Source organism: Rhinoderma darwinii, chromosome 3, assembly GCF_050947455.1.
Source record: "Rhinoderma darwinii isolate aRhiDar2 chromosome 3, aRhiDar2.hap1, whole genome shotgun sequence".
Classification (NCBI taxonomy): Eukaryota; Metazoa; Chordata; class Amphibia; order Anura; family Rhinodermatidae; genus Rhinoderma; species Rhinoderma darwinii.
In genome coordinates this window covers 96,571,060-96,598,969 of record NC_134689.1, presented here as the reverse complement: position 1 = coordinate 96,598,969, position 27,910 = coordinate 96,571,060, and the positions used below count along the sequence as shown (strand labels likewise).

The 27,910-nt window shown below is 42.9% G+C and overlaps 1 protein-coding gene across 2 annotated transcripts in view; it reads right to left on the bottom strand.

The window, feature by feature from the left end:
* SH3PXD2B (SH3 and PX domains 2B) overlaps positions 1 to 27,910 on the bottom strand; it is a 192,567-nt gene that overhangs the window by 91,785 nt on the left and 72,872 nt on the right. For both annotated transcript variants that reach the window (XM_075856500.1, XM_075856501.1), the window contains exons 3-4: positions 26,654 to 26,729; positions 2,067 to 2,143 (exon numbers count right to left, since the gene is read on the bottom strand). In XM_075856500.1, the coding sequence (XP_075712615.1) occupies positions 2,067 to 2,143; positions 26,654 to 26,729 (153 nt within the window). The remainder of the gene's footprint in view (positions 1 to 2,066; positions 2,144 to 26,653; positions 26,730 to 27,910) is intronic.

Here is a 27,910-nt window from a genome sequence, read left to right as displayed (position 1 = left end):
ACGACCGACTTTCCATGTTGTCTGAATAAGCCCTTAGAAAAAAAACAAACAAACAACAATTAAATTTAAAAGTATTTAATTTAATTTCACAGGTTTACTTTCCCCGATTATAAGTAGTATATACATAAACATCTGTTTGGGTGTTAAATGTTATCCCAGCATTAATAATTTGTATTCTCCAGGAACCAGTATCAAGAAAATTGGGTGCAATGAATTTTGAGCAGTTAAAAATAGATATTTTTTTTTTTTTAAACTGCCGAAGTACCATTTTCCACTCTACTTCACCTAAGGCAGAGGTCTCAAACACACGGCCCGTGAAGCCGTCATCGCGGCCACACCCCCCCTGTAGATTGTGCCACGCCACATACCCCACCCTGTGGAAAGCGTTACACCCCCTCTCTATAGATAGCTTCATTGGAGCTCCCTCTAGGAGTGGAATCCCCAGCTAGAGTGCTCTGGTCGGGGATTCCTGTGATAGACGAGGCCTCTGATGTAACTGTCTATATATGGGCAGTGACATCAGTGGCTCCTCCTGGACCGAAATGCCCACCCAGCACGTTGCCGACGCACTGGTCGGGGATTCCGCTGATAGACAAGGCCTCTCACGTAACTGTCCAAATATGGACAGTGACGTCAGGGGCTCCTACAGGAGAGGAACCCCCGGCCAAAGTGCCAGCAATGCACTAGAGGCAACCCCTGGAGGGAGCCCCAATGGAGCTATCTATAGGGGGATATATGTGGCACTATCTAAAAAGGGGTGTGTGTGTGGCATTATCTACAGAGGGCACTGTGGCATTATCTACAGAGGGCACTGTGGCATTATCTACAGAGGGCACTGTGGCATTATCTACAGAGGGCACTGTGGCATTATCTACAGAGGGCACTGTGGCATTATCTACAGAGGGCACTGTGGCATTATCTACAGAGGGCACTGTGAAATTTACTAGGGGGTACGGCTCTAGCTGCAGAGGGCACTGTGGCATTATTTACAGGGGGTGGCAGTATCTACAGAGGGCACTGTGGCACTATCTAAAAAGGGGCTGCCCAATCTTGACATTCTTGTGTCTGCCAACTGAGCGGCCAGACTGCATTTAGCGACAATTAAACTGGAAAACTGGATTGTGAAAATAAGCACGTGGAGTAAACTCGCAAATTTCGGTAAGTTTAAAACTAGCGGTATTATAGTAATGTAGTATTTTTATAGTAGTTCAAATAACAAATTGATAAACAATAATTTTGTATTTTATCACATTTGAAAGTAATGCGGCCTGTCAACTTCACATTTTTTCTATGTGCGGCCCCTTTACCCGGCCGAGTTTGAGACCCCTGACCTAAGGCGTCATATTATCTTATTTCTATTTTATATACAGACACATAATATCCAGATAAAGAACTACTGTATTTTTTTAGACTTATAGACGCACTTTTTGCCCTAAAAAATTTGCTGAAATCTTCTGGTGTGACTAATAGTCCGAATGTAGGCAGCTGCCAGTGTATGAAGATGCAGGAGACGGAGCTTTGTGATTCTAAGGTCCTTGCAGTGCAGTGTTATGGAAGCAGCATGTCCTGGACTGCGTGTAAAGAATCTGTGTTATCTGCTCACTGAACAGTTACAAACAGACTTCAGTAACATCTGGCTGTTTAGGGCGCAAATAACAGACATTTGTACACACAGCACCGTAAATCTGTACAGGTCTTGATCTGCAAGGACATTCTAGCCTTGCCCCCTACTCCTATGAAGCCCTGACCTGCGCAAATTCATCACCATTAACCCCTGCCGATCCACACCTCAGATGTCTGGTGAGTTCAAGGAAAGTTGAGGTCGCCATAGCTGCCAATATGTCTTATCACTGTGGCTGGCATTGTATTGGAGCACGGTGGCTGGCATTGCATTACGGCACTGTTGTACTGTATCAGTACCATTATTATGAATATTACCCAAAGGAAGTGTACAGAAAAATGAAATATGTCTTATGGTCCTATAGTCAGAAAAAAAAACAGTAATATAAATAAGTATATATCTGTTTTTGTGCATTTCTAACTTCTAAAATGGTTGGGGTACTCACCTTACAATATTCATCAATTGGAATTAGGCGCCGGACTGCAACATCGCGTATGTGACTTCGCCGGAACAAGATTTTACCTAGGGAACAAAAATTAAAAGAAAGGATGACATGTATAGTTATTGTCCAGTCAAGCATTAGACAGAAGCGGAAGTGAACTCCTACAGCACAATAAAATGTATACACCCTATTCCATTCTGCTCATTGAAGGGGAACAAATTGAATATGGATACATACAGAGAGACCATTGATTAATATGGAGGAATGGAATATAGACACTAATAAAACATATTATTCAGCGAATAGTCCGTTTGCATCTGTCCCCTACCTCCATTTATCAGTTCTCTACATGTGTCAAAAATGGAAGAAAGAATCCTGGTGGTTCATGCACTTAGGATGAAGAGTAAAACTATGATAAGAGTTATTCGGTTGCAATCCAAGAACAAAAGGACACGATTAGGAACCTCCATTCTTATTCTATTAAGTAATCGGTTCATTTCGTTCTTACATTAAATACGTACGCTTGCCAAAATCCTCAGAGGCAAGATAAAACATAGCTGCTTACATAAAATAATATTTACTAGTCAAGAGCTGCTCTTTCTTCAGGATTGTCATGAACAACAAACTTGCAATGTTTAGGAGTATAATTTAGACATTAAACAACATCAAATAAAAGAATATACAATACATTAAATGTAATACCTAAACAGATGTTTTCCAATACAAACTTTTATCACAAAACAATTGAATGTGCTCAAGGTGCGGCTCGGGAGGATATTTCATGCAGCCCCTGTCCCAACATGATAAACAAGATTCCAGCATTCAGTTTGTTAATCCCACATTCCTGGAACGGTTCTGGAATGCCACACATCTGCCCCGGGAGAGGAGATCAATCAGAGCTTATCTGCCTAATCAAGTTCCCCAATCCTTATCTCTGCTGAAAAGAACACATAAAAAGACCCGTATATTTGAGAGGCTGCTGATGGGCTATTATGGGCCGCTAGGATGGAGATCGTTTAGTGTGAATATTAAAATTTGGAACAAATACAGGTGTCAGCATTGTCAAAAAAGAGAAGTACCACCATCCTGAGCCGGAGAGTTGCCAAACATTATGGCCCAAATATATCAAAAGTGGTTTACTTTTAGCCAATGTCTAAGTAAGGCCCTATGCACACGACCATAGGTTTTCATACGTAATTACGGAGGAAATTGTGGACCCATTCATTTCTGTTGGCCACGGACACCTTTCCGTATATTTACGGATGAGTGTCCATGCCGTAGAAATGATCCGCAAAATATAGAACATGTCCTATTCTCATCCGCAATTGTGGCATAGATATCTATGGGCGCTTCCGGAATTGTGAATGGCTACGAATGTGTATCCGTTGCCACCGGATCTGTATTTGCAGACAGTAAAAACCCATACGGTTGTGTGCATGAGGCCCTAAAGGTAAAACTACTATTTTTTTTTTTACAAATGTTGCAACTAATTTTTGGAAGGGTTTGCCCTCTGACAAATCTGTCACAACCATACATCACTGCCATTAACCATCACTCTGGTCAATTTTACAAATAAAAGTGCATATCTTAATTGGCTCTAAGTTCTGGTGCAAATAGTTAATAAATAGGTCACAAAGAAAATTAGATACTATTTTTGAGCAAAATGTGGGAAAAAAACCAAAGCTGCAAATACATCAAGAAATGTGGGCCTATAGGTTACAATAAAGAATAGATTTTGTGTACATTTTAATGTATCAGCTACACTATTTACTTCAGGCTTTAATGTTCTATGCATAAAATGAACATTTCCATCTAATATCATGAAGTCAAGTATAGAGTTTGTAAAAACTGTTTATTCGCAACGCGTTTCAGCACCGAACTGGCGCTTTCATCAGGCATGATGCCTGATGAAAGCGCCAGTTCGGTGCTGAAACGCGTTGCGAATAAACAGTTTTTACAAACTCTATACTTGACTTCAGGATACATACCTTGTCCACAATAAGCAGCAGCGCCGTCATAGATCCTATTGTTTTATCTGCATCTCTCGTACCCAAGCGGTCTCCTTGGCGACCGGCTCGGATCTGGCAGCAGCTACCCCGTGGACCCCAGCGCTGAACTCTTTTAAACCACACGGTGAGCATATATATTTCATCCTATTCTCACCTCACCTTCTTTGATCCATACCAAGTGGCGCCGTGGCTCTTTTCTCCTTATTCTCATCTAATATCATATCATTTTTCACATGAATTTAAGTATGATATACAAAGTATAGCAAATCTATACACAAAATCTATATAACAAACCTATACCTTAGTAAGCATTTTTCACCTGCCATCTGTTCAAGAAAAGCGAAGGCATTTATTTATTTAACGCACCAGACCAGAGTCAGATCCTAGAAGCGATTTCTTTCTGACTAGCGTTTATTTATGTTATAAGGAAATCTTGCACAGATGCGGGTTTTATTCGATATTTTCACAGGTTGTCTTTGCAGGATGGCAGGAGGACCTAAATAATTTACTTTGTACAATATTATACACACAAAATGTGTGTCTGTAGTCACATGAATGCGGCTTTCTAAATACAAATTCTGGAATTCTTAGAAGAGCCATACAGAAAAAAAGCAAGAAATCAATTTTCCACTATATTAATAAAATTCTCCTACACAGAAGTTTTCCTTTCTGTAAAACAGCAGAGTGGCATTCCACGCACAGCCTTGAATAAGTTAAACCTTAACCATAAACTTAAAGGGATTCTCCAGTTTCTTGTTAAGCTCAGTAATCTTGGAACTAGGGCTGGGCAATTATGACCTAAATCAAAATCACGATTAATTGAACATGTAACCTCGATTACGATTAATTAACTATTATTAATAACCTCTTTTTGCATACCACACCCCCTATTTGCATTCCACGCCATTGAATTAATATTTATACCCCGAGCCTGCTGTATACAAGATACCCAGACACTGCCCCCACACAGTATATTGCCCCACAGTGCTCCCCACAATGTATAATAACCCATAGCTGCCCTCCACACAGTAAAATGCCCCCATAGCTGCCCTCCACACAGTAAAATGCCCCCATAGCTGCCCTCCACGCAGTAAGACTCCCCCATAACTGCCCTCCACACAGTAAAATGCCCCCATAACTGCCCTACACAGTATAATGCCCCTATAGCTGACCTCCACACAGTATAATGCTCCCTATAGTTGCCCTCCACACAGTATAACGCCCCCTAAAACTTCCCTCCACACAGTATAATGCCCCCTTAAGCTTCCCTCCGATGTCCTGGGTAAGGGTGTAACATGTGGCTACACACTGTCCATTGATATTTTTTTCATTAATTTTTTTCTTTGGCATGAGCAGTAGTGGCCGTTAAATAAACTGTGATGCCATTTTGGAGCGGTCTTTATGGACGCAAAGTTATTTGGCAGAGGGTTTCTTTTTTTCTTTGAAGGGAAAACAATAAAGCAGTTTAGTCTTAACTTCTTCATGGCTAGTGAACGGTACCAACAACATAGCAGGGAAAGCATACACAATGTGCTACCTGCACAAAGTAACCATGGAAGGTGTAGTCTGAGGGAATGATGCAAACTAAACATGCCCACCCCGAATTTACTGCATCAACATGTCAACCAGAATAGGAATGGGAAGCAGTTTAGTACAAGTATATCATTTTTCAAGTGTAAGTGTATGTTCACACACACCAATTACGGACGTAAATCGGGCGGATTAACCCCCGAATTTCGTCCGAAATTACGGCTTGAATGCGTTGACAAACATCTGCCCATTGAAAGCAATGGGCTGACGTTTGTCTGTTCACACGAGGCGTATATTTAGACGCCCGCGTCAAAGAAGTGACCTGTCACTTCTTGGGGCGTAATTGGAGCCGTTATTCATGGACTCCAATGAAAAGCAGCGCCAATTACGTCCGCAATGGACGCGGCGTTGAAGCGCCTGCACATGCCACAGGAGAAAACAGCCCCGTAATTTCGGCCGTTACGGACGCTGTAGTGTGAACATACCCTAAGGGTATGTTCACACGCAGTGTTTTCAGGCGTATTTCGGGGCATTTACGGCTCGAAAAACGCCTGAAAAAACGGAAGCTGAACGCCTACAAACATCTGCCCATTGAAATCAATGGGAAAAACAGCATTTAGTTCATACAGGGCGTCTTTTTACGCCTCTGTTTAAAAAAACGGAGCGTAAAAAGACGCTCTCCGTAAAAAGAAGTAGCATGTCACTTCTTGAGGCGTTTTTTGGAGCCGATTTTCTATTGAACACTATGAAAAACGCCTCAAAAAACGCCTCAAATGACTCTTGAAAAGAAGCCTCAATAGATGCTCCAAATTTAATTTTCAGCTTCAAAAACGCCTGAAAATTAGAGACTTTTCTCTGAAATCAGCTCTGTATTTTCAGAGGATTTTTGTTAAGCGTGTGAACATACCCTAAGGGTGTGTTCACATGGCCTATTTTCGGCCGTTTTTCGGGCCATAAACGCCCGAAAAATCGGAAGCAGACGGAGCGTTTTTTGCAGCGTTTTTTTACGCCTATAAAAACGGCCGCGAAAAAGAAGTGCAGGACACTTCTTGGGACATTTTTGGAGCCGTTTTCCATAGACACTATTAAAAAAAGCTCCAAAAACGGGCGTAAAAACCGCTAACGGCACAAAAAACGCTGCGAAAATCGTGAGTGGCACAAAAAACGTCTGAAAATCAGGAACTGTTTTCTTTTGAAAACAGCTCCGTATTTTGTGACGTTTTTGAGTTTGCGTGTGAACATACCCTAAGGGCATGGCCAGACGTGGCTTATTTCTGCCGACACTGTCCGCATTAATGCCGCACATAATCTGCTTTGCAGATTCTGTCGCGGCTTTGCCTAAAATGTGCATTAAATTGATGCGGATTAGCCGTTGCGTATTCAGGTGAAGAGTACTTCCCTTCCCTCTATGAGTGCAGGATAAAGAGAAGGGGCAGCCCTTTCCCTAGTAAAAGTAAAATAAATTCATATTAACCGGCTGTTGTCTTGGTGACGCGTCCCTCTTTCGACATCCAGCCCGACCTCCCTGGATGACGCGGCAGTCCATGTGACCGCTGCAGCCTGTGATTGGCCTGTGAGTGGCTGCAGCCGTCACATGGACTGAAACGTCATCTCGGGAGGCCGGACTGGATGAAGAAGCAGGGAGTTCTCGGTAAGTAGGAACTTTTTTTTTTTACAGGTTGATCTATATTGTGATCGGAAGTCACTGTCCAGGGTGCTGAAACAGTTACTGATGATCGTTTAACTCTTTCAGCACCCTGGACAGTGACTATCTCCTGATGTCACCTAGCAACGCTCCCGTAATTACGGGTGCACACACGTAGTCACCCGTAATTATGGGAGCCCCATTGACTTCTATGGGCCTGCCTGTGCCGTAATAACGGCCCGTGATTATAGGCGTTTTTACATTAGTGTGCATGGGGCCTCAGTCTGGCTATAGACCTAGAAATATATAGGTCCAGCCAGAATGAAGAAATATAATGTTCGGAAAACCAATATGCAACGCAACACACATAACATCTGCGTATTTCATAGCAGAATTTTGAATCTCCATTGAAGTCAATGGAGAAATTCCGCAATGAGTCCACAACAAGTCCGCTCAATGTCCGCAACAGCCAGTGTATGCTGCGGACACCAAATTCCGCACCGCAGCCTATGGTCCGCAGCAGAGTTTTCCGCAACGTGTGCACGAAGCCAACTAAAAAGCTGTGGAAAGCAATGGAGAAAATGTCCGTCTGCTGGCCATGCCCTAAGAGAGTTATTGAATTTAAGAAAAAATTGCAATATGTAGTCCTTATTCATAAGTTCTTGGCTTTAGAGGAACCACCTTTTTAGGTACAGTGGTGTGCAACACATCTGCCATCTGAGGTGGCAGTCAACACAGCTACAAGCAGACCTCAAAAGGAGATACATGCAGGAATCGGCAAACAAAATGGAAAGAAATATCTGCCTTTGCGACTGCTACTTATAACATTACCTACACTTAGTATCGATCTGCAGTGCAATTCAAGGTAAAGTCTGTGAGGCCCTATTCACACGACAGGGTTTCCCAGCCGTTTCAAAAAATGGCTGTCACACGGCCGCAGTAGGAACAATAGACCCCAAATGGGGCTAATCACACAACCGGTTTTTTTTCACGGCCCGGGAAAGCCAGCCGTAAAAAAAATGGGACATGCCCTATTCTCCCGGCCCCTATAGAAGTCTATGGGTGCCGGGATAATAAACGGCCATCACTAGAATGTGTTCCGAGTGATGGCCGTGTCTTCCATCGCTCTCTCATCCTCCTCCTCGCAGTGCGAAGTGCATTTGAGGAGGAGGGTATGGTTTTGCTTCCTGTAGGAGCGGAATCCCCAATCCCCGGCCACAGCTTCAGAAACGCTGTTGCCGGGGATTGAGGATTCCGCTCCAGGAGAAGAAGTCCCTGACTTCACTGTCCATATATAAACACAGTGACGTCAGGGACTTCTGAAGCGGAATCCCAGGCGCTGTGGCCGGTATTTCTGCTCCCGGAGAAGTCCCTGACTTGACTGTCCATATAAGCTTCTGAGGTTATAGCTGATGTTTCTTGTTGGCATGATGTAGACACATCTGAGTACACCAGAACACCAAAACGTCTAAACTTTTACGATCATAGAGGTACTCACACTTCTTAGGGTATGTGCACACGATAACTGCATTTATGTCTGAAATTACGGAGCTATTTTCAGTAGAAAACAGCTCCTGAATTTCAGACGTAATTGCTCCTAAACGCGTTTTGCGAGGCGTCCATTACGGACGTAATTTGGAGCTGTTCTTCATTGGATTCAATGAAAAACTGCTCCAATTACGTCCCAAGAAGTGTCCTGCACTTCTTTGACGAGGCTGTTATTTTACGCGCCGTCTTGTGACAGCGACGCGTAAAATTACAGGTCGTCGGCACAGTACATCGGCAAACCCATTGAAATGAATGGGCAGATGTTTGCCGACGTATTGGAGCCGTGTTTTTAGGCGTAATTCGAGGTGTAAAACGCCTCCATTACGCCTGAAAATAGGTTGTGTGAACCCAGCCTTAAAGATGAAGGGTGAGGCACACTGAGTAGCAGCCGCTTTAGTGCATTTGATTAGTAATATCTGGCTGCTAATTAATGTGGAGGAAGGAATGGTTTCTCTGTTTTATTCCACCAGGCTTTTGAATGTTGGTTTACTTTTTGGTAAAAATGACTACATATTGAAAGTTCTTGTGTTTCTTTGTTGTCACCAGAGGTTATTTGTTTGTTCATAGTAAGTTGGTGTGGAGCACACAATTGTTTATGCCCTGATAAGTAAAAACATAGAATTAACTCTACACATAAAACATGACTATCTGTATCACAATTAATTCCCTGGCGCCACAGCCATTTTTCGTTTTTGTTTTTCACTCTCTGCCTTCTAAGGCTGGGTTCACACTGTTTTTTTGCAGGCGGAAATTCTGCCTCAAAATTCCGTTTTGAAGTTTGAGGCAGATTTTCCTCTCCCTGCACGCCGATTTTCGCTGAGTTTTTCGCCCGCGGCCATTGAGCGCCGCGGGCATAAAACTCTGCGAAATACACTTTTTCTGCCTCCCATTGATGTCAATGGGAGGTCAGAGGCGTAAACGCCCGAAGATAGAAGGGACACGCCCTTCCTCCCGCTAGATGGTTTTACCATTAAACCAATGGGAGGCATTTTCGGGCCGTTTTTGACGAGTGTGAACCCAGCCTAAGGCCTCATTTACACGAGAGTGTGTGTTTTGCGCACGCAAAAAAACGCAGCGTTTTGCGTGCGCAAAAGGCACTTGACAGCTCCGTGTGTCATCAGTGTATGATGCGCGGCTGCGTGATTTTCGCGCAGCCGCCATCATAGAGATGAGGCTAGTCGACATCAGTCACTGTGCAGGGTGCTGAAAGAGTTAACTGATCGGCAGTAACTCTTTCAGCACCCTCGACAGTGAATTCCGATCACAATATACAGCAACCTGTGAATAAAAAAAAAGACGTTCATACTTACCAAGAACTTCCTGCTTCCGCCAGTCCGGTCTCCCGGCCGTTGCCTTGGTGACGCGTCCCTCTCTTGACATCCGGCCCCGCCTCCCTAGATGACGCGGCAGTCCATGTGACCGCTGCAGCCTGTGATTGGCTGCAGCCTGTGCTTGGCCTGTGATTGGCTGCAGCTGTCACTTGGACTGAATTGTCATCCCGGGAGGTCAGACTGGAGGAAGAAGACGGGAGTTATCGGTAAGTCAGAACTTCTTTTTTTTTTTACACGTTCATGTATATTGCGATCGGAAGTCACTGTCCAGGGTGCTGAACCAGTTTAACTCTTTCAGCACCCTGGACAGTTCGGCCGAACCCGGTGAAGTTCGGTTCGCTCATCTCTAAGACACTCCGTTTGGATGTTTGTAAACAGAAAAGCGTGGTGCTTTTCTGTTTACATTCAGAGTTTGACAGCTCTTGCGCGAATCACGCAGTTCGCACGGAAGTGCTTCCGTGCGAGTTTCGTGGTTTTCACGCACCCATTGACTTCAATGGGTGCGTGATGCGCGAAAAACGCAGAAATTTAGAAAATGTCGTGAGTTTTTTTTCAGCGCACTCACGCTGAGCAAAACTCACGGACTGTCTGCATGCCCCCATAGACTTGTATAGGTCCGTGCGACCCGCGTGAAAAGCACGCACGTCGCACGGACGTATATCACGTTTGTGTAAATGAGGCCTAAGAGCCATAACTTTGAAAGCCATAACTTTTGTATTTTTCATCGATTGAGCGGTGTGGGGGCTTATTCTTTGGGGGGGGAGTGTCGTTTTTATTGTTGCCATGTTTTGGCACATACCATTTTTTGATCACTTTTCATTCCATATTTTTAAGAGCGGAGGTGACCAAAAAAAACAGTGATTCTGGCAGTGATTTTTTTTTTACGGTGTTCGCCGTGCGAGTTAAATATTGCTATATTGTAATAGTTCAGACTTTTAAGGACACAGCGATACCAATTTTGTTTATTTTTTTTACTTTACATATTTTTTATACACTACTAAAAACGTTAACACTTTTTATTAGTCACCCTAGGGGATTTGTACAATACCCTGAAATACTATTGTATCACAGTGTATTACATGTTATACCCTACCAGAGGCACGACTTAATAGGAGCAGAAGGAAGGCAGATCTGAGGACCTTCATTGGAGGCATCGCGGGGGGCACTCCTAATGGCTTAGATGTTGTGGTCGCTATTGCCAGTGGTATGTAAGTGGTTAAACGGCCAGGATCACAGGATCGATAGACATGTTAATGATATGCAAATTATAAAAAAATGGAAACAAGATATTCCAATTATGTTGATATATTCAGTATCGAGTAAGAGCGCCACGCTCAGAAGTACACACACTTACACGCCTTGGCATAGTATCAATGAGGATATTAATGGTTGTCTGAGGAATGTTATGCCATACTGAATGCACTTGGGCACGCAAATAATAAAGATTAGCTGCTGGCAGCTCCCATTGCAATTGCTGACCAATGACGTCCCAGAAGTGCACGATGGGAGACAAGCCCGGAGACGTTGCAGGCCACAGTAGCACATTTTGGCCATGCAGGCTGCTCACAGTAGCTCGAGCAACATGCGGCCTGGCATTGTCCTGTTGACACTTTGGAGAAATGGCCGTACTACTGGTTCCGCGACCAAATCAATGTAACGCTGAGCTGTTAGTTTACCCAAAAAAAAAAAAACCTAGATGGGTCCGGCTACCGTACGTTATGCTACCACACCATAATCCCGGGAGTAGGAACAGTGTGATGTCCTCTTGTGAAAGCCTCTGTATGGCGTTGCCCACATGGTCTCCAGACCGATCTCTGGCTATCATTGTGACAGAGACAAAAGTGGGACTCATCACTGAAAAAGATAGACCTTCATTCCAGCCCCCATTGCCGTCTTGCTGTGCACCATGATAGCCTGTGAAAGTGGTGGCGTGTAGTCAATGGAACACCTGTACCTGGATGTCTTGTTCGTAGCCCAACGTTGTGCAAACGCCTTCTGATGGTTTGTGTCGATGCTGGTTGCCGTCCTAGGCTTGGGATGTGATGTCCAATTTCACTTGCAGTACAGAATGGATCACTATGCCTTATTCTTCCAATCAGATGATCCGTCTGTGCAGAGGTACGCCTCCGTGCACCTCTTGCAGTCATTCCCATTCGTTGTTGTCCCAACCTCCGGGACACACAACGTTGAACAGTGCTGACATGTCGGCCTAGGCATGTAGCGATCTGACGAAGTGATAAACCAAGTCTCACAGTTCAAGGATTCTGTCCCTCTCAGTTTGCGACAAGTGGCACGTCGATGAACAGGAGGCATCGCACAATCATCCCACACCACTTGATCTGATTTTTGAGGTTTCATGTGGCTAAAAAAAACTTTGCTAGCAATCTGGCTTTTATGCCCCTCCCACATACCACACATTGGAGCTAGGTGCTTGAAAATATTGATCATTTTCAGATATTAACGACATCTCCTACTTCTTCAATTTGCATAAACTTACAGCTTACCCTTCTTGGTGTTGCAATTTCAATGTTGAGGAATTTATAGAGAAGGATACAAAAGGGAAAGATAAGGCACTCTTCTAAAGTGATAACGTTTGGTGTGAGTGCAGGTAACAGCAGGTGAATCGCAATAGACTCACCTGGTGGAGTTGTGCTAGATGATCGGCACAACTCAACTTTAAGGGTATGTTCACACGACAGCGTCCGTAACGGCCGAAATTACGGGGATGTTTCCGCCTGAAAACATCCCCGTAATTTCAGCCGTAACGGCATGTGCAGGCGCTTTAACGCCGCGTCCATTACGAATGTAATTGGCGCTGCTATTCATTGGAGTCAATCAATAACGGCTCCAATTACGGCCAAAGAAGTGACAGGTCACTTCTTTGACGCGGGCGTCTATTTACGCGCCGTCATTTGACAGCGGCGCGTAAATATACGCCTTGTGTGAACAGACAAACGTCTGCCCATTGCTTTCAATGGGCAGATGTTTGTCAACGCTATTGAGGCACTATTTTCGGACGTAATTCGGGGCAAAAATTCCCGAATTACATCCGTAATTAGTGCGTGTGAACATACCCTAAAGCATGTCGAGTCGTAATAGACCCCTGTGTCAGCGTGGTCTCCCGGCCTCCCAAGTTACATAGTTAGTACGGCTGAAAAAAGACACATGTCCATCAAGTTCAACCAAGGGAAGGGAAAAGGGAAGGAAAAATTTCTACACATAGGTGCTAATATTTTTTTGTTCTAGGAAATTATCTAACCCTTTTTTAAAGCCATCTACTGTCCCTGCTGTGACCAGCTCCTGCGGTAGACTATTCCATAGATTCACAGTTCTCAATGTAAAGAAGCCTTGTCGCCTCTGCAGCTTGAACCTTTTTTTCTCCAGACGGAGGCAGTGCCCCCTTGTTTTTTGAGGGGGTATTACAAGGAACAGGATTTCACCATATTTTTTGTATGCGCCATTAATATATTTATATAAGTTAATCATGTCCCCCCTTAGTCGTCTTTTTTCAAGGCTAAATAGATTTAATTCTTTCAATCTTTCCTCATAACTTAAATTCTCCATGCCCCTAATTAGCTTCGTTGCTCTTCTTTGTATTTTTTCCAACTCCAGGGCATCCTTTCTATGAACTGGAGCCCAGAACTGGACTGCATATTCTAGATGAGGCCTCACTAATGCTTTGAAAAGTGATAATATTACATCCTTGTCCCGCGAGTCCATGCCTCTTTTAATACACCACAATATCCTGCTGGCCTTTGAAGCAGCTGATTGACACTGCATGCTGTTATTTAGTTTATGATTTACAAGTACACCCAGATCCTTCTCAACAAGTGAATCCGCCAGTGTAGCTCCCCCTAGGACATATGATGCATGCAGGTTGTTGGTACCCAGATGCATAACTTTACATTTATCTACATTAAACTTCATCTGCCAAGTGGATGCCCAAACACTTAGTTTGTTTAAATCTGCCTGCAATTCATGAACATCTTCCATAGACTGAACTATATTACATAGCTTGGTGTCATCTGCAAAAATAGAAATAGTGCTATTAATCCCTTCCTCTATATCATTAATAATGATATAAAGTCTTAAAGTTGACTCTGTGTGTCTGGTTCCTTGAATGAGGATCCTCCCAGTGCCCAATAATTGCAAGAAAAGTAGAGAAAAAGAAAAAACTCCTTGATGGGGCACTACCGTGCAGATATAGCTTCATAGATGTTTTCAGGAACAATTGTTTTATTCATCAGAGCTTAAAAGCAAACACAGCAACACGTTTCGACCCCGCGCCGGGGTCTTCGTCAGGCATAGAACATGGTCTAAAATCACATCTAATCACATCATAAATACACTTTCGGTGCGGGGTCGAAACGAGTTGCAGTGTTTGCTTTTAAACTCTGATGAATAAAACAATTGTTCCTGAAACCCAACTACGAATCTACATCAGCACGGGAGCGCCCCATCAACAAGTTTTTTCTTTCCCTCTACTTTTCCTGCAATGTTGAGGAATGTATTTGCGTTTTTTTTTTATTATCTTTATGTAAACTAGAAGATCCTTCCAGAGATTCACTTTTAACCATTATTACAAAGGTGGAAATAAGACAAGAAACAAAAAATGTTCTTATTGTACTATTGGAATCTTCTAGCTTTCTAAAGTGTAATAAATCTCTGTAGATATCTCTGACATCTAAACCGTAACATGTATAATTTTGCTAGACATGTATAGACATTCATGAACTATGAAGTCATCTCCATGAACTCTAAAAGTGGAGCTGTGCTCAAAATCTCAGTTCCTAAATTTCTATTTCATATGTAAAAATAATATACAATGATCTCAGTTGGCCCAGACATGGACTCCAAAAATGATCTATTTAGAAGACACATATGTAAAATGTACATTAGCCAGGCCCATCAGAGCACGTCTCCTGTGCTTATCAACAAATAAAACGGCAACTAAACGTGTTGTTGTATTGTGGGAATTAAAAGTGAAGCTCTGTATTTGATCACTGCCCTAAAGAAGTGGATGCTTCAGTATGATTAATATAAAGCTGTGGGAGCATTTCTATAGCAAGCAGATGTTTTCCATACGTTTTATCAGGTCAGGAGAACGGAAGTGCTGTGTCCTAATTTCACCTTCCCTCCCAAAACGAAGTCAAATAATGTCATCTCCCCAGACTCAAACACCCAGGGGTCATGGATAGAATATACGAATGCTTCATATTTCCAGCCAAACCTGGTTTCTTCATTATGGAGGTTATAAATGCAAATAACTAAAATCAGCCCAGGAAAATACTTTTATTTTTTGTTCTGATCCAAGAACTTCTCTTTCCTAAGGAAATCACAGCAATATGGTTTGCACCTAAGTGTCTTAAAGAGTCACCGTTGTCTCGACTAAGGCCCTTATTCACATTACGTTTTTTCCTTCCGTAGGAGGTAGCGACATATAAAACTGTATAGGCATACAGTGGGGCACGTCGTCTGAACTCCCCCAGGCAGAGCGCTACCTGTGCCCGGGGAGACTCATGACGTCAATATCCATGTATGGACAGTGAGGTCGGGAGCTACAATGACGGAGTCCCTTTTGGGCCGGGAACTCTGGTCATGGGGACAACGCTCTGGCAGGACATTGAGCCCTTGGCGAAGCCCCTGACATCACTGTCCATATATGGACAGAAGTCAGAAGCTTTAACATTGTAGAGCGGCAGGGGATTTACACGGTAAGTATTACTTTTTTTTACTTTAGCAAAACCCCTGCCTACCGCCAGCATTTTAAAGGTTCCCAGAAAACCCCTTTAACAAAGACACAATATGGGGACAAATATGGAGCCAATTATGAATTAAACATCTTCATCAGCATTCAGAACCATATTTTAGTAGAATCTTTATAAGCTTGTGTGAACGAGCCCCTAGTAGATCAGATGAGGTCAACTTTAAAAGTAACATTTTAGCTCTTTGGTGGCATGGAGACAACACTCAAAGCACAACAGGCATCCAGACAGCTGGAATGGGAGAGAAATAGTATGTATTTATCTGTATAGCAGATTGTTTGGGAAAGGATTCAGAGATCAGGAAAAAACAGAATGAGGTGTGAAATTGCTGATGGCATAGTAAGTGGCGATTGAGGGTTTTAAACTGTTTCCTGCACAACTGGGAAGATCTAATACATCCACTTTATGGACAATTATTAGACGGGTAAATGAGGTCAGCTATCTTTCCCAACAACCCAAAAAAAGACTGAGAAAAGCTGCTGCCAGACATGCTTAAAGAGGCTCTGTCACCAGATTTTGCAACCCCTATCTGCTATTGCAGCAGATAGGCGCTGCAATGTAGATTACAGTAACGTTTTTATTTTTAAAAAACGAGCATTTTTGGCCAAGTTATGACCATTTTTGTAGTTATGCAAATGAGGCTTGCAAAAGTCCAAGTGGGTGTGTTTAAAAGTAAAAGTCCAAGTGGGTGTGTATTATGTGCGTACGTCGGGGCGTTTTTAATACTTTCACTAGCTGGGCGCTCTGAAGAGAAGTATCATCCACTTCTCTTCAGAACGCCCAGCTTCTGGCAGTGCAGATCTGTGACGTCACTCACAGGTCCTGCATCGTGACGGCCACATCGGCACCAGAGGCTACAGTTGATTCTGCAGCAGCATCAGCGTTTGCAGGTAAAAATGATCGTTTTTCAAAATAAAAACTACTGCTGTTATCTACATTACAGCGCCGATCAGATTATGTAGGAGATAGTGCACTTATAATCTGGTGACAGAGTCTCTTTAATTCTTCCTTCCTCTGAGAGCAGTTGTATGTGATCTTGCAAAGGGTTAATGCACCATTTAAAAAATCGCTTCAGATGACATTTCATAATAAGCCATCTTTTGTGCGTGTGTTTGTGTGAATGTACACATGAGGAATAACTATTTCAGACCCTTACATCACTTGTATCTACATTTTTCGACAGTTTGGACAATGTGACATGGAGCCTGTAGACGGGACATTGTCCCTGAACACAGCTCCAGAGGGGGTGAAGATTAGCTTCTGTGAAGTCACTCATACACTGCACAGGGAGAAGAGGAGATCCTGCTCCCCTATCACTCTCAGACACACATCCACACAGAGTAGTAGTAGTAGTAGCAGCAGCAGCAGCATGGAGGAAATTATACAGGAACAATGAGCAGTATTACAGTGGGTCCAGTGGGTCCAGCACTGGGGTGAGGTAGTAGGAGACTTACTAGAAGCAGCAGCATCTGTGTGTAGCTTTACCTCTCCCTTTGCAGCATCCCCCTCCTCTCCCTCCTCCCCCTCCATAGACATCTTCTGGCAGCATCTGTAACCTGATCTCTCAGTGAGGTTGATAAACCTTCATCACTGCGTCACTAAAGACAGGTTTTAGCAGTGAATTAAGAGTGAACGATCAGTGCATGAGGCAGGGGATGGAAAAGAAGAGTCTGATAAAGGAAGAAAGAGGCATTTTTCTGTAATGTGATATTACAAAGCTTTTTTTTTATCTAGCCTGTACTATTAATCTATGGAAAGCTAGTTGAAATGAAAGTAAGGCATCATTGTCCTGAGTAAACAGGGCAACGATCAGCCGTTAACCGAGCAAATTTTCGTTCATCGGCTGATCATATTGCTTACGCAGCAATAAATATTATTGTCGTCAGCAGCACATCTCCTGAGTAAAACAGGGAGATGTGCTGCCGACTTTATCAAAACATATGGGGACGAACGATCGTAGTAACGATCGCTCATCCCCATACATAACACATTAACACTTTAAATTTCACTGTGTTTAAAGGAATTCTATGGGATCAAGAAAAAACAGGCCGGGGGATGGGGGCGGGTGGCATAGAATACTAAAGCAGCATTACTTATCTCTTAAACCCCCCCCCCCCCCCCCCTGCCACTCCAGCATTGCCACTCTTATGCTTCCCGCCGATCTTTGTCTACGGAGCTGCAGCGATAACATCACATCAATACAGGAGCGTCCGGGAGTTTAGAAAACTAAGTAATGCTTCTTTAATGCCATTTCCTTTGGCCTATTTTTTGTTGATCCCAGACAACCCCTTTAAAACGAATAACTTCTTAGGTTATTGTATCCTGTTTTTACAGAAAAACTATTTCAATGGGATTTTTCTGATGACAAATGCTATCAATTGGCATAAGTCAATCTCTGTTTTGTTAGGAAACTATTTTTATGGTAAGCAGTGTAACGTTATCTGCTACAGTATGCTACTCTGTAAAAAATACTAATAATCTGACTGTTTTTTGTTGAAGTCAATGTAAAAACAACGAAATTAACAATTGGGGCGTGATGCAATTAATAACAGCCTTATACATTGAATTGCAATTTCCTTACTTTATATTAGAAAGCAATACGAATACTATAGCAACAGCTATTGGTCCTATTTAAAGATGTATTTTGGGCTAAAAGAAATTTTTGGTAATTGTTTTTTTAATGAAAAATTCGGAACCATTTTGTTCTACAGCCTGCATGTATTCCGAAACGCAGCAGGCTGCAGAATGCTGTTTCCTGTGAAATCCGTCAGTTGGCTCATCGGACGGCTTGATCTCCTGCAGCTCTTGTGATTTCCTGAACGCTGATCTAAGCATAATTATCATCAAATCAAAGTTGATTAACTTTGATTGGATTATAATTTAGCCTAGATTAGAAAATTACATTATATAAATCAGGTTTTTATTCTAAACATTTTAAAAAAAATAATCTTGAAATATTCCAGTTTTACACTGCCAAACAATAGGTGGACACTTCTTGTTTTCTTGTCTGCTCGTTCTTTCCCAATCTATACAGCAAAGCTGAGTCATCAAAAGATCATTATTATTGTGGACAAGTGAATGACCACTCTATTGTACAGTTAGAGGCCTAGAAAAGGCCTGTATGTATGCATTTCCTTATCTGTAGGCCTATCTGCAGGCATCTCACCTGCCTATCACTGGTGTCTGAGAGTAGGGGCTGTACTGGATCACTTCCTGTAATCTTTGACATTTCTCTAACAATTGACTCAATTTCAGCAGCCATAAAGAGCACACACCCTGCTGTACGGTCTATACCAGCGTTTCCCAACCTTTTCAGGCTTGAGGCACCCCAGGAAAAAAAAAAATTCTCAGGGCACCCCTACCAAAAATCGTTTACAAAACGACAAAAAGTGGCTAAAAACAAGCACTACACTCTTCGGGTATGTTCACACAGCGTTTTTTTGTAAGGCTGAAACTAAAAATCTGCCTCAAAATTCCTTTAGGAGCTTGTAGCAAAAACATTTTTTTTATTTTTTTTGCAGTGGATGAGCAGAGTGTCGCGGCACCCCTGGACAGTTCTCGCGGCACCCCAGTTGGGAACCACTGGTCTATACAGACAATTATAGCATGGAAGTGTGTGTCTCAAATGGGGTCTCCCCCAGGAAGTTTAATCGCACACTCTCTCATGCTGTGGCACTGTCCATATCTGATTGGACAGTGTCATAGCCATAGTAACACGTCCCCTTGACAGTACACGCCCCATTGACTGTTCAGGCGGTTATTTAAATATCGGGCGCCAAATATAACGTCACCGATATCTAAATAACGGTGGGAGGTAGAAAAAAAAATGTAAAGTGCCCCAGGGTTTCTGCAGACCTCCCCATTACATGCTGCACATGCGGTGTGAGGGCTTATTTTTTGCGGGACGAGCAGTAGGTTTTATTAATACAATATTTTGGTACATGCAACTTTTTATTAAAAATTTTTAGAGCGAATGTGAACAAAAGACAGCGATTTTGGCTATTTACTTTTTTTTTTTATGAGTGGAAAAAACTATCAGAAATTGACCTGCGGCGCAGAGTTTTTCTTCTGCAGCATGTCAATTGTATTTGCATAAACACTGCTTATTTGTTGCAGGATAACAAATAGCAGTTGTTGCCTTTTTTTGCGGCGGTTTCGCAGCGCTCCCGCCGCAAAAAACGTAACTCAGGAAAAAACAATATATTATACTTACCTAGGAATCTCTGTTTCATCCTCCTGGGACCGCTGCAGCCAATCTCAGGCTGTAGCGGCTGTCACATGGATGAAACGTCATCCCAGGAGGCCGACCTGGATGATGTCAGAGGGCCGGCCTCCTGGGATGACGCTTCATCCCATTTGACCGCCGCTGCAGCGGTCTCCTGGGATGAGAGGTCATCCCAGGAGGCCGGCCTGCAAGTAGGCCAGCTAAGTGCTACAGTTTTCGCAGCGGACATTCCGGGTGAGAAACGGTCCCACAGTTTGGTGCGGTTTTTAGCCCAGAATTCCCTGCAGCGCACAGGGCAGATACGCTGCGTGCTTTTAAGAAGCTTATCCGCCCCATGTGAACTCAGCCTAAGGGCTTATTCAGACGAACGGGATATACGTCCGCGCAACGCGCGTGATTTTCACGCGCGTCGCACGGACCTATATTAGTCCATGGGGCCGTGCAGACAGGTGCGTGATTTTTACGCTGCGTGAGTCCGCAGCGAAAAAGTCACGACATGTCCGTTCTTAGGGCGTATTTCGCACGCCACACGGAAGCACTTCCGTGGGACAAGCGTGATTCGCGCAACAGCTGTGAAAAGGATGAATGAAAACAGAAAAGCACGTGCTTTTCTGTTTACAAACATCCAAACGGAGTGTCATAATGATGGCGCCTGCGCGAAAATCACGCAGCCGCGCATCATACGGGGCTGTCACACGCAGCTGTCAAGTGCACACGCTCGTGTGAATCCGGCCTCAACATGTTAAAAACACTAGTGTTTTTGTAAAGCGCTTTTGAAACTGCAGTTGTTTTTGATGCGTATTCATCGCGTTTTTTGCACGCCTTTGGTGTGTTTTTTTGCTGTTCAATCAGAACTTCGATTGACTATAGAAATTAGGCAAGTTTTTGGCACATTTTTGGAGCTTTTTACGTGCCATAGAATTGATCGAACGCTTTTTTTACGCAACACATTTTTTAAAAAAAACGAGTCGTGTACACGAACGGCGTGCTACACCATTGAGGTCAATGGGAAGCCTAAACCAAGCATTTTTTACTCGTTTTTCGTAGTGACAAACGCACACTGTGTGAACAGGGCCTTAGGCCCCATGCACACGAACGTGCTTTTGAGGCCGCAATTCCACCGAAAATCCACGGGAGAATTGCGGCCCCATTCATTCCTATGGGGCCATGCACACGACCGTGGTTTCCACGGTCTGTGCATGGCCCGGGAGCCCGCACCGCAGAAAGAACGGGCAAGCGTCAGTACGGCCATGTTCTGCGGTCTGGGCTCATTGAAAATAATGGCCGCGGCCATATGCACGGCCCGTGATTTGTGGGACGTCTCGTGGCGGACAGTCCGCTGACGGCCGACCCGAAAATCACGGCCGTGCACATGGCTACAGTCGTGTGTATGAGGCCTTACAGTACAAACAAATGCCCTTAACAATGATCAGTGGAGTGGGGGGCACCAAAGGGAAATTCCACCCAGAGCACCCTGTAGCCTAAGGCCGGCCCGGTGTGAGGCTAAATGAATAATAATCCAGTATCTGATAATCATTATTTTATGTAAAGGATCGCTAAAACTAAATGAGAAGATTTCATAATTCAGCTAAATACATGGATCTTTTATTCTGTATGATGAATAGGAATTTAAAGTTGCACTTCATGTGTAAGGTTCTGTAATGACTCCTTGTCATTCTATATGGTGACCTCTGTTTTTTAACACATCAACGACCTGCTGCACAGAGGACAGGCTATTAAATGAACGGACATTTGTCTCTCTATACAACAAGATCAGTGTTCTTTTCCATACAACTTCCTTGGCAACAGACTGACTTCAGCAGCTCTCTGCTCAATGTCCTCAACACCAAAGCACTTATATGAGAGGAATTTTCACTAAATAAAAGAGCTATCGAAAGAATAAAAGGACATCAATTAATGTACAGGACAGTGGCGTCTATGGAAGGAAGGAGAGAAGAAGATAGAAGACAAATTATTTATTTTCTAGGAGCTATTTGTGGCTTTTCAATCTGAACAGACTGCATTGTTTTGCTTGGCTTCTGAACTGCTGGGTGGTTTTAGGACATGGGAATGAGACATGCAGAAAACGCCAGCCTAGTATTTATTAGAAGGGCATTCATCATCCTTCTTAAACTGGACACTTCCTGCCCTGTTTAATATTGCGCCAGTGCCAGGGGTGAGTCTAAGAACTGAAATGGCATTCAAAAGCACTGATGCCATCGTTTGGGGAACCAAACAAAATCAGGAAAAGAAAATTTGAAGCATCTGGCAACCACTTATCCTCTATGCTCTATTAAAAAGATATCCAGGTTTACCCTGTGTTATAATGGGGGTGTTAAAAAGATATCCAGGTTTACCCTGTGTTTTAATGGGGGTGTTAAAAAGATATCCAGGTTTACCCTGTGTTATAATGGGGGTGTTAAAAAGATATCCAGGTTTACCCTGTGTTATAATGGGGGTGTTAAAAAGATATCCAGGTTTACCCTGTGTTATAATGGGGGTGTTGGGTGGGGGACAGTTACATCCACTGTACACGTGTTGGGGCAGAGTTAGTAATAGTGTCAAAACGATAAAACTAGATTAAAACAGGTGGAAAGTGCGCCAAATGTATCACAATGACACACACAGAATGATACATTTGATGCAAATTGCTAGACATGTTAGAGCCTGTTCACATCAGCATTAGGTTCCATGGATGGATTCAGTCAGACCTTTCCCTCAGGGGAACCCATCAACAGAAAGGCAAACTGAAAGTAATGAGTTCAATGGTAATGCTTCCGTTGCTAATGGTTTCCGTTTGTCTCCCTTCTAGAAAATTGCAGGTTTTTTTTTACGGAAACAATAGCGCAGTAGTCTGCTATTGATTCCGCCAAAACAACGGAAATACCTATTCACTACTATGGGGAAATGTTCCTCACAAAGAGAGCCTTCTGGTTCTAAAAAGATGGCATCCTATTCTGTAGCAGGTGGGGGAGCGGTGTGCACAGAACTAAATAGAATAAAATACCGATTCTTCTTCTTCATTAGTTATGCATTCTGTGCTGTACGGAGGATAACGTAAAGGAATAATGAAGATGCCGTAAAGCAAGGCAAGGCAAGGCAAGGCAATACTTTAACATTTAGCATTACTTAGAAAATAATTATAAGTTGCATTATTAACAAAAAATACTTTTATTAATTATTTACCTAAAACATGAAAAGGGGTCAGATCAAGTGCAGTCAGTGCCCATACAAAATGATTAAACATTTGGCTGCAGGAACAGCGCTCTGCAGAATTTCCAGAATGGGAATATTGCCGATTCAGATATTAAAAAGTCCAAAACTGCTGACAAGACCTTGTACCTTTGATGAGTTACAGAACATTTATGCAGATGTACACCATTCAAGAACAAGTCTTCCCCAGTCCTTTACACCAGTAAAGCCTTCAATACATATTACTGACAAGATTTTAAACCTAATGCTGGAAGTACCGAAATTTGGTAATTTAACCATTAATTCACTTACAGATTGTTTTACATATAATTTACTTGTTTGAACAAGAGCTGCATTCACAGTTCTGCAGGATACAGAACATCTAAGGCTTCGTTCACATCTGCGTTTCCATTGTTCTGCTCCGTTGTTTCACTGGACACAATAGTGCAGCAAGCTGAGCTATTTGTCCCCGGTATTTTGGGCCAGAACTGCGACGGAGGTTACTAACAGAGCATCTGGCGCAGATGTGAAGATAGCCTTAGGCCTCGTGCACACTTCCGACACAGTTTTCACGGCCGCTTGTGACGGATCCGTGTGCCTGTTTTAGCGGCCGTGTGCACTCCGTGTTTCCGATTCCGAGCATGGTACTGTCCAGGGTGCTGAAAGAGTTAATGGGCTGCACTGATCGGCGGTAAACTCTTTCAGCACCCTGGACAGTACCATGCTCGGCGCTCGGAAAATACAATTTTAATGTAATAAAATTTAAAAAAAAATAATAACTCTTCTGGATCAACAAGGGTAAGCTCAGATGTTCAAAAACTTGTTGGACATGTAACGGTCAAAAATACTGAATACTTTAAACAGATTGTAACAATATTTAAAAAAAAAACAATGATAACACGTAAGCCCAAAAAGTTTACACAAAACAGAAGGTAACCTTAAAGAAACACTCCGATCCACCTACGCCACCTTTTTTTAATATGTGGTGACATGTAGTGTTGTGTATCAACTTACCTGGTGACGGTTAGCTGCTCCTTTCCAAACCGCCGATGGGTCACCTGCACCTCACGGACTCAGAATCCTACAGTGTCCGAGACCCTAACTTTCGATCCCTACAGTAGACACTGTAGGACTCAGAGTCAGAGTGAGGATAACGTGACCCAGCAACAGCTCAGAGCGGAGCAAATATTTAAAAAAAAATTACGATGATAAACTTAGACATTTACCTTATGACAACCCCTTTTTTAAATGAAGCCAGCCCGGCAATCAGATGATTGCCGTCGGTCCTGCTTCTGAAGCCCCCAGTGAACAGATGATATCGCAGGAGAACTTGTGACCTGCCACAAAATTGTGTGAAAGACCAAATCTGACAGAGTTAAGGCTGCTCTGTTGGTGTGAAGCTCTCTGACAATATACTATCCAAAATTAAAGGATTGTCTATGTGTGGCCACCCAGTGGTTGCGATGTGGTTTACTGCCTGTCAAAGGTTTGCTAGAATGTGGCGATATTGTATTGAATTTATTTCATGAGAAATTGGAGTCCTTAACCAAATTCAAGAAAAGCTAATGGTGGACACATCTGTATGTCCTATTATGGTAGATGAGACGGATATCAGAGACTCAGGACCCCTCTTTTTTTAGTCTGCTATGACTGCAAATCATGGTTATCCATTTGAATGGGCACTGTATAAGGGGAAATATTGCAAGAGAAATGTGTGGCGGTCTGCACCGTTCCAGGTGACATCAGCTGATTACCGGGGAGATTAGGCAACTGGACCCGTAATGATCAGCTGATCACTGGGACGGCTTCCTTTTGAGAAAGGGTTATCCCGTTGAAACAAACCCTTTAGGATTCCTGAAAAAGGCAGTTGAACATGTACATCCTAAAATACACTACACAATTACATTGTTTTAAGCCATAATGACATTTCATTCTACATAACATGGTATACCTCTCCTTCCTATTGACTTCACTAGAAGCAGATGTCAATTAGAGAGCTCTAAGGAAACCAGAACTTAATAAATGTATCTGCTCCACAGTTATTACGTTCAGTATCAGGTCATCCCAGTAATGAGAATCAGATTAAGTCATTTGGAGAAGTATTTATTCTGAACAATGAAATTGTAAACCAGGACTTGGATTCATTGGCTTCTAAGAATATTTTCTAATTTGTGAGCGAATGACTTTTTAAAGTAAAATACATAATAGCAGTTAAAGCAAAGCTTCAGTTTGGAGTCACTTTAATTATATGAGGGAAAAGAACAAGCAGCAATATCCTTATATAATCTCCCAGTCTATCTACTAATCTTCTATCTAATTGTATTCTATCATTGCACTGCAGACACAGGCTTTCATGATGTACATATGGTATTCACGTCTGCATTGATTTAGACAATAATGGCTGCCACGTAGACTGCTTGGAAAGGGAGAGTAAGGGAATTAATACATATGAAGGGCTGCAGCTTCATTTACTGAGGAAACAATCATTAATATTTCTGTCTCTAAAACGTAAGAGAAATTTAGATGTGGTGAGCAGTACTGAAGGACTGGCACTGGGAAACAGAACCGCATGCATATTTTTTATTACAGATATCTACACAAACATGACATACTCTTAGGGCCTGTTCACATCAGCGTTGGGCTTCTGTTCATTGGTTCCGTTCGACCTTTCGTCGGAAAGGAACCGAATAACGAAGACCATAGCTTCTGTTTGCATTACCAGTAATTTCAATGGTAATACATTTGTTGCAGTTGGTTTCCGTTCCGTAAAGTTTCTGTTTTTTTGCAGAAACAATAGCGCCGTCTTCCTGATAACTTTTTTTTTTTTTACTGTATCACCCCTTTCCAAAGATATAGCGGACTGTTGTGTTGGCTCCCTATAGGCCAATTTGCTGTAGTTAGCCAATGGGGTGTCAAACTGTCTCGTGCTGATTGGTCAGCATCAGAGCCAGGGAAGCTAGCTCCACCCCTTTGGCGAACTATAGCAAATTAGCCTATAGGGAGCCAACACAACAGTGGTTCATATCTCTGGAACGTTCAAGAAAAAAAGAACAGTGCTGGAATCAGGGAGACCGCGCTATTCAGGTCAGTTAACCAGTTCAACTTATATGACCTAGTAACCGGTCCTCTTTAAGTGTTTCAAATCACAAGGCTCTTGGTTATAGCCTCAAGCATGATCGCTGTATTGTTATAAATTTTCAATAAAAATACATTATTTTATCCAAGAGTGACAGAATCCGTTTGATAAGGCTTTACTCACACTGTCGTAGTTTAGCTCTGAGTGGGATCCCATTATGGGAATGAAGGAAAACCTTTCTAAAACAAGAAACTTCTAGTAGCACAAACCTGGTAAGAATGGGATTATTCTTTGTTTTGGATCCTTCTGCCCTCCTTCCACTGGAAACTTGTCCAATATTTGCATCTGAAACAGAATGTGAATGGCACATATGAACTGTATTCTACTATAAAGGACAAGATGCATCTTTTGGCAGCATATTATTTTGTCAAACGTCTTAAAGAACCATATGCCAAAGTAGATCATGTTACAAAGATTTTCCTTTACCTCTTTTCATTAGAGTGAACTGGATCCATCAATTTGCAAGTAAATTAATGAAGCAGATATTTGATGTGTCACATGATCATGTTTCTACCACCACCTGGGTTTTGCCATTAGTACAAATCCTTTTTGTAAGATGCACGTTCCCTCCCCTTACGTAAAATGATGTCACTGTACCTTTAAATATGTATATATCGCTTTAAATATGTTATGTTGCCATGATGCGTACATCTTGAATTCTTCAATTGTATATTGCCCATTGGAGTGTTTGGAATGTGTTGCGCACCCTGGTTGTCTGTTGTGATGTAGGACAAGGAACGTTGTATACGGCTGTGCCCCCAGCCCTTGCCATAACCGTAGGAAGAGGTGTCAAACTTTTGTTTACATCTTGCCCATAAGAATATTATTATATTATATGTGATTATTTTCCCTTTCATCAGTGTCTGTATAGTGACCAGGGGGTAGGGAAACAGACAAGTGAGCCCTAATCTACCCGCCACTCAGTCCCTGCCTACTTGCAACGACCCGCCCTAGGAAACGGGGTACAACTAGGCAACAGTCCCTACGCTCAATAAATGCACGACGGACAAACAGACGTGGGTACACAGAAGCTAAGGGAAATGGGGCAGTTGCCCACGGCAACACCGTGAGCAACAAGAGTGGTGAATGAGCCGAGTCAAACCAGGAGTGTACGAGGTACCAAACGCAGAGCAGGAGAGTAGTGAACAAGCCGAGTCAAACCAGGAGTGTACGGAGGTACAAAACGCAGAGCAGGAGAGTAGTCAGTAAGCCAGGGTCAATATGAAGCAGGGACAAATAGTTCAAGAAGCTGCAGCAGGGCCAGGAAACCAAACGAGAAGAATCACAAGCAAGGAGGAACATGAAAGGCAGGTATAAATAGACAGTGGGCGGGAGCTAGCTCCGTCTGGCCAGGCTTTGATAGGCTCTCCCACTCCTAAGCCTGCCATCCTGAGTGGTGGAAGATGGAGTCAGTCTCACAGACATAGAAGCAGGTGCAGACTGATTACCTATGGGCGTTGACACAG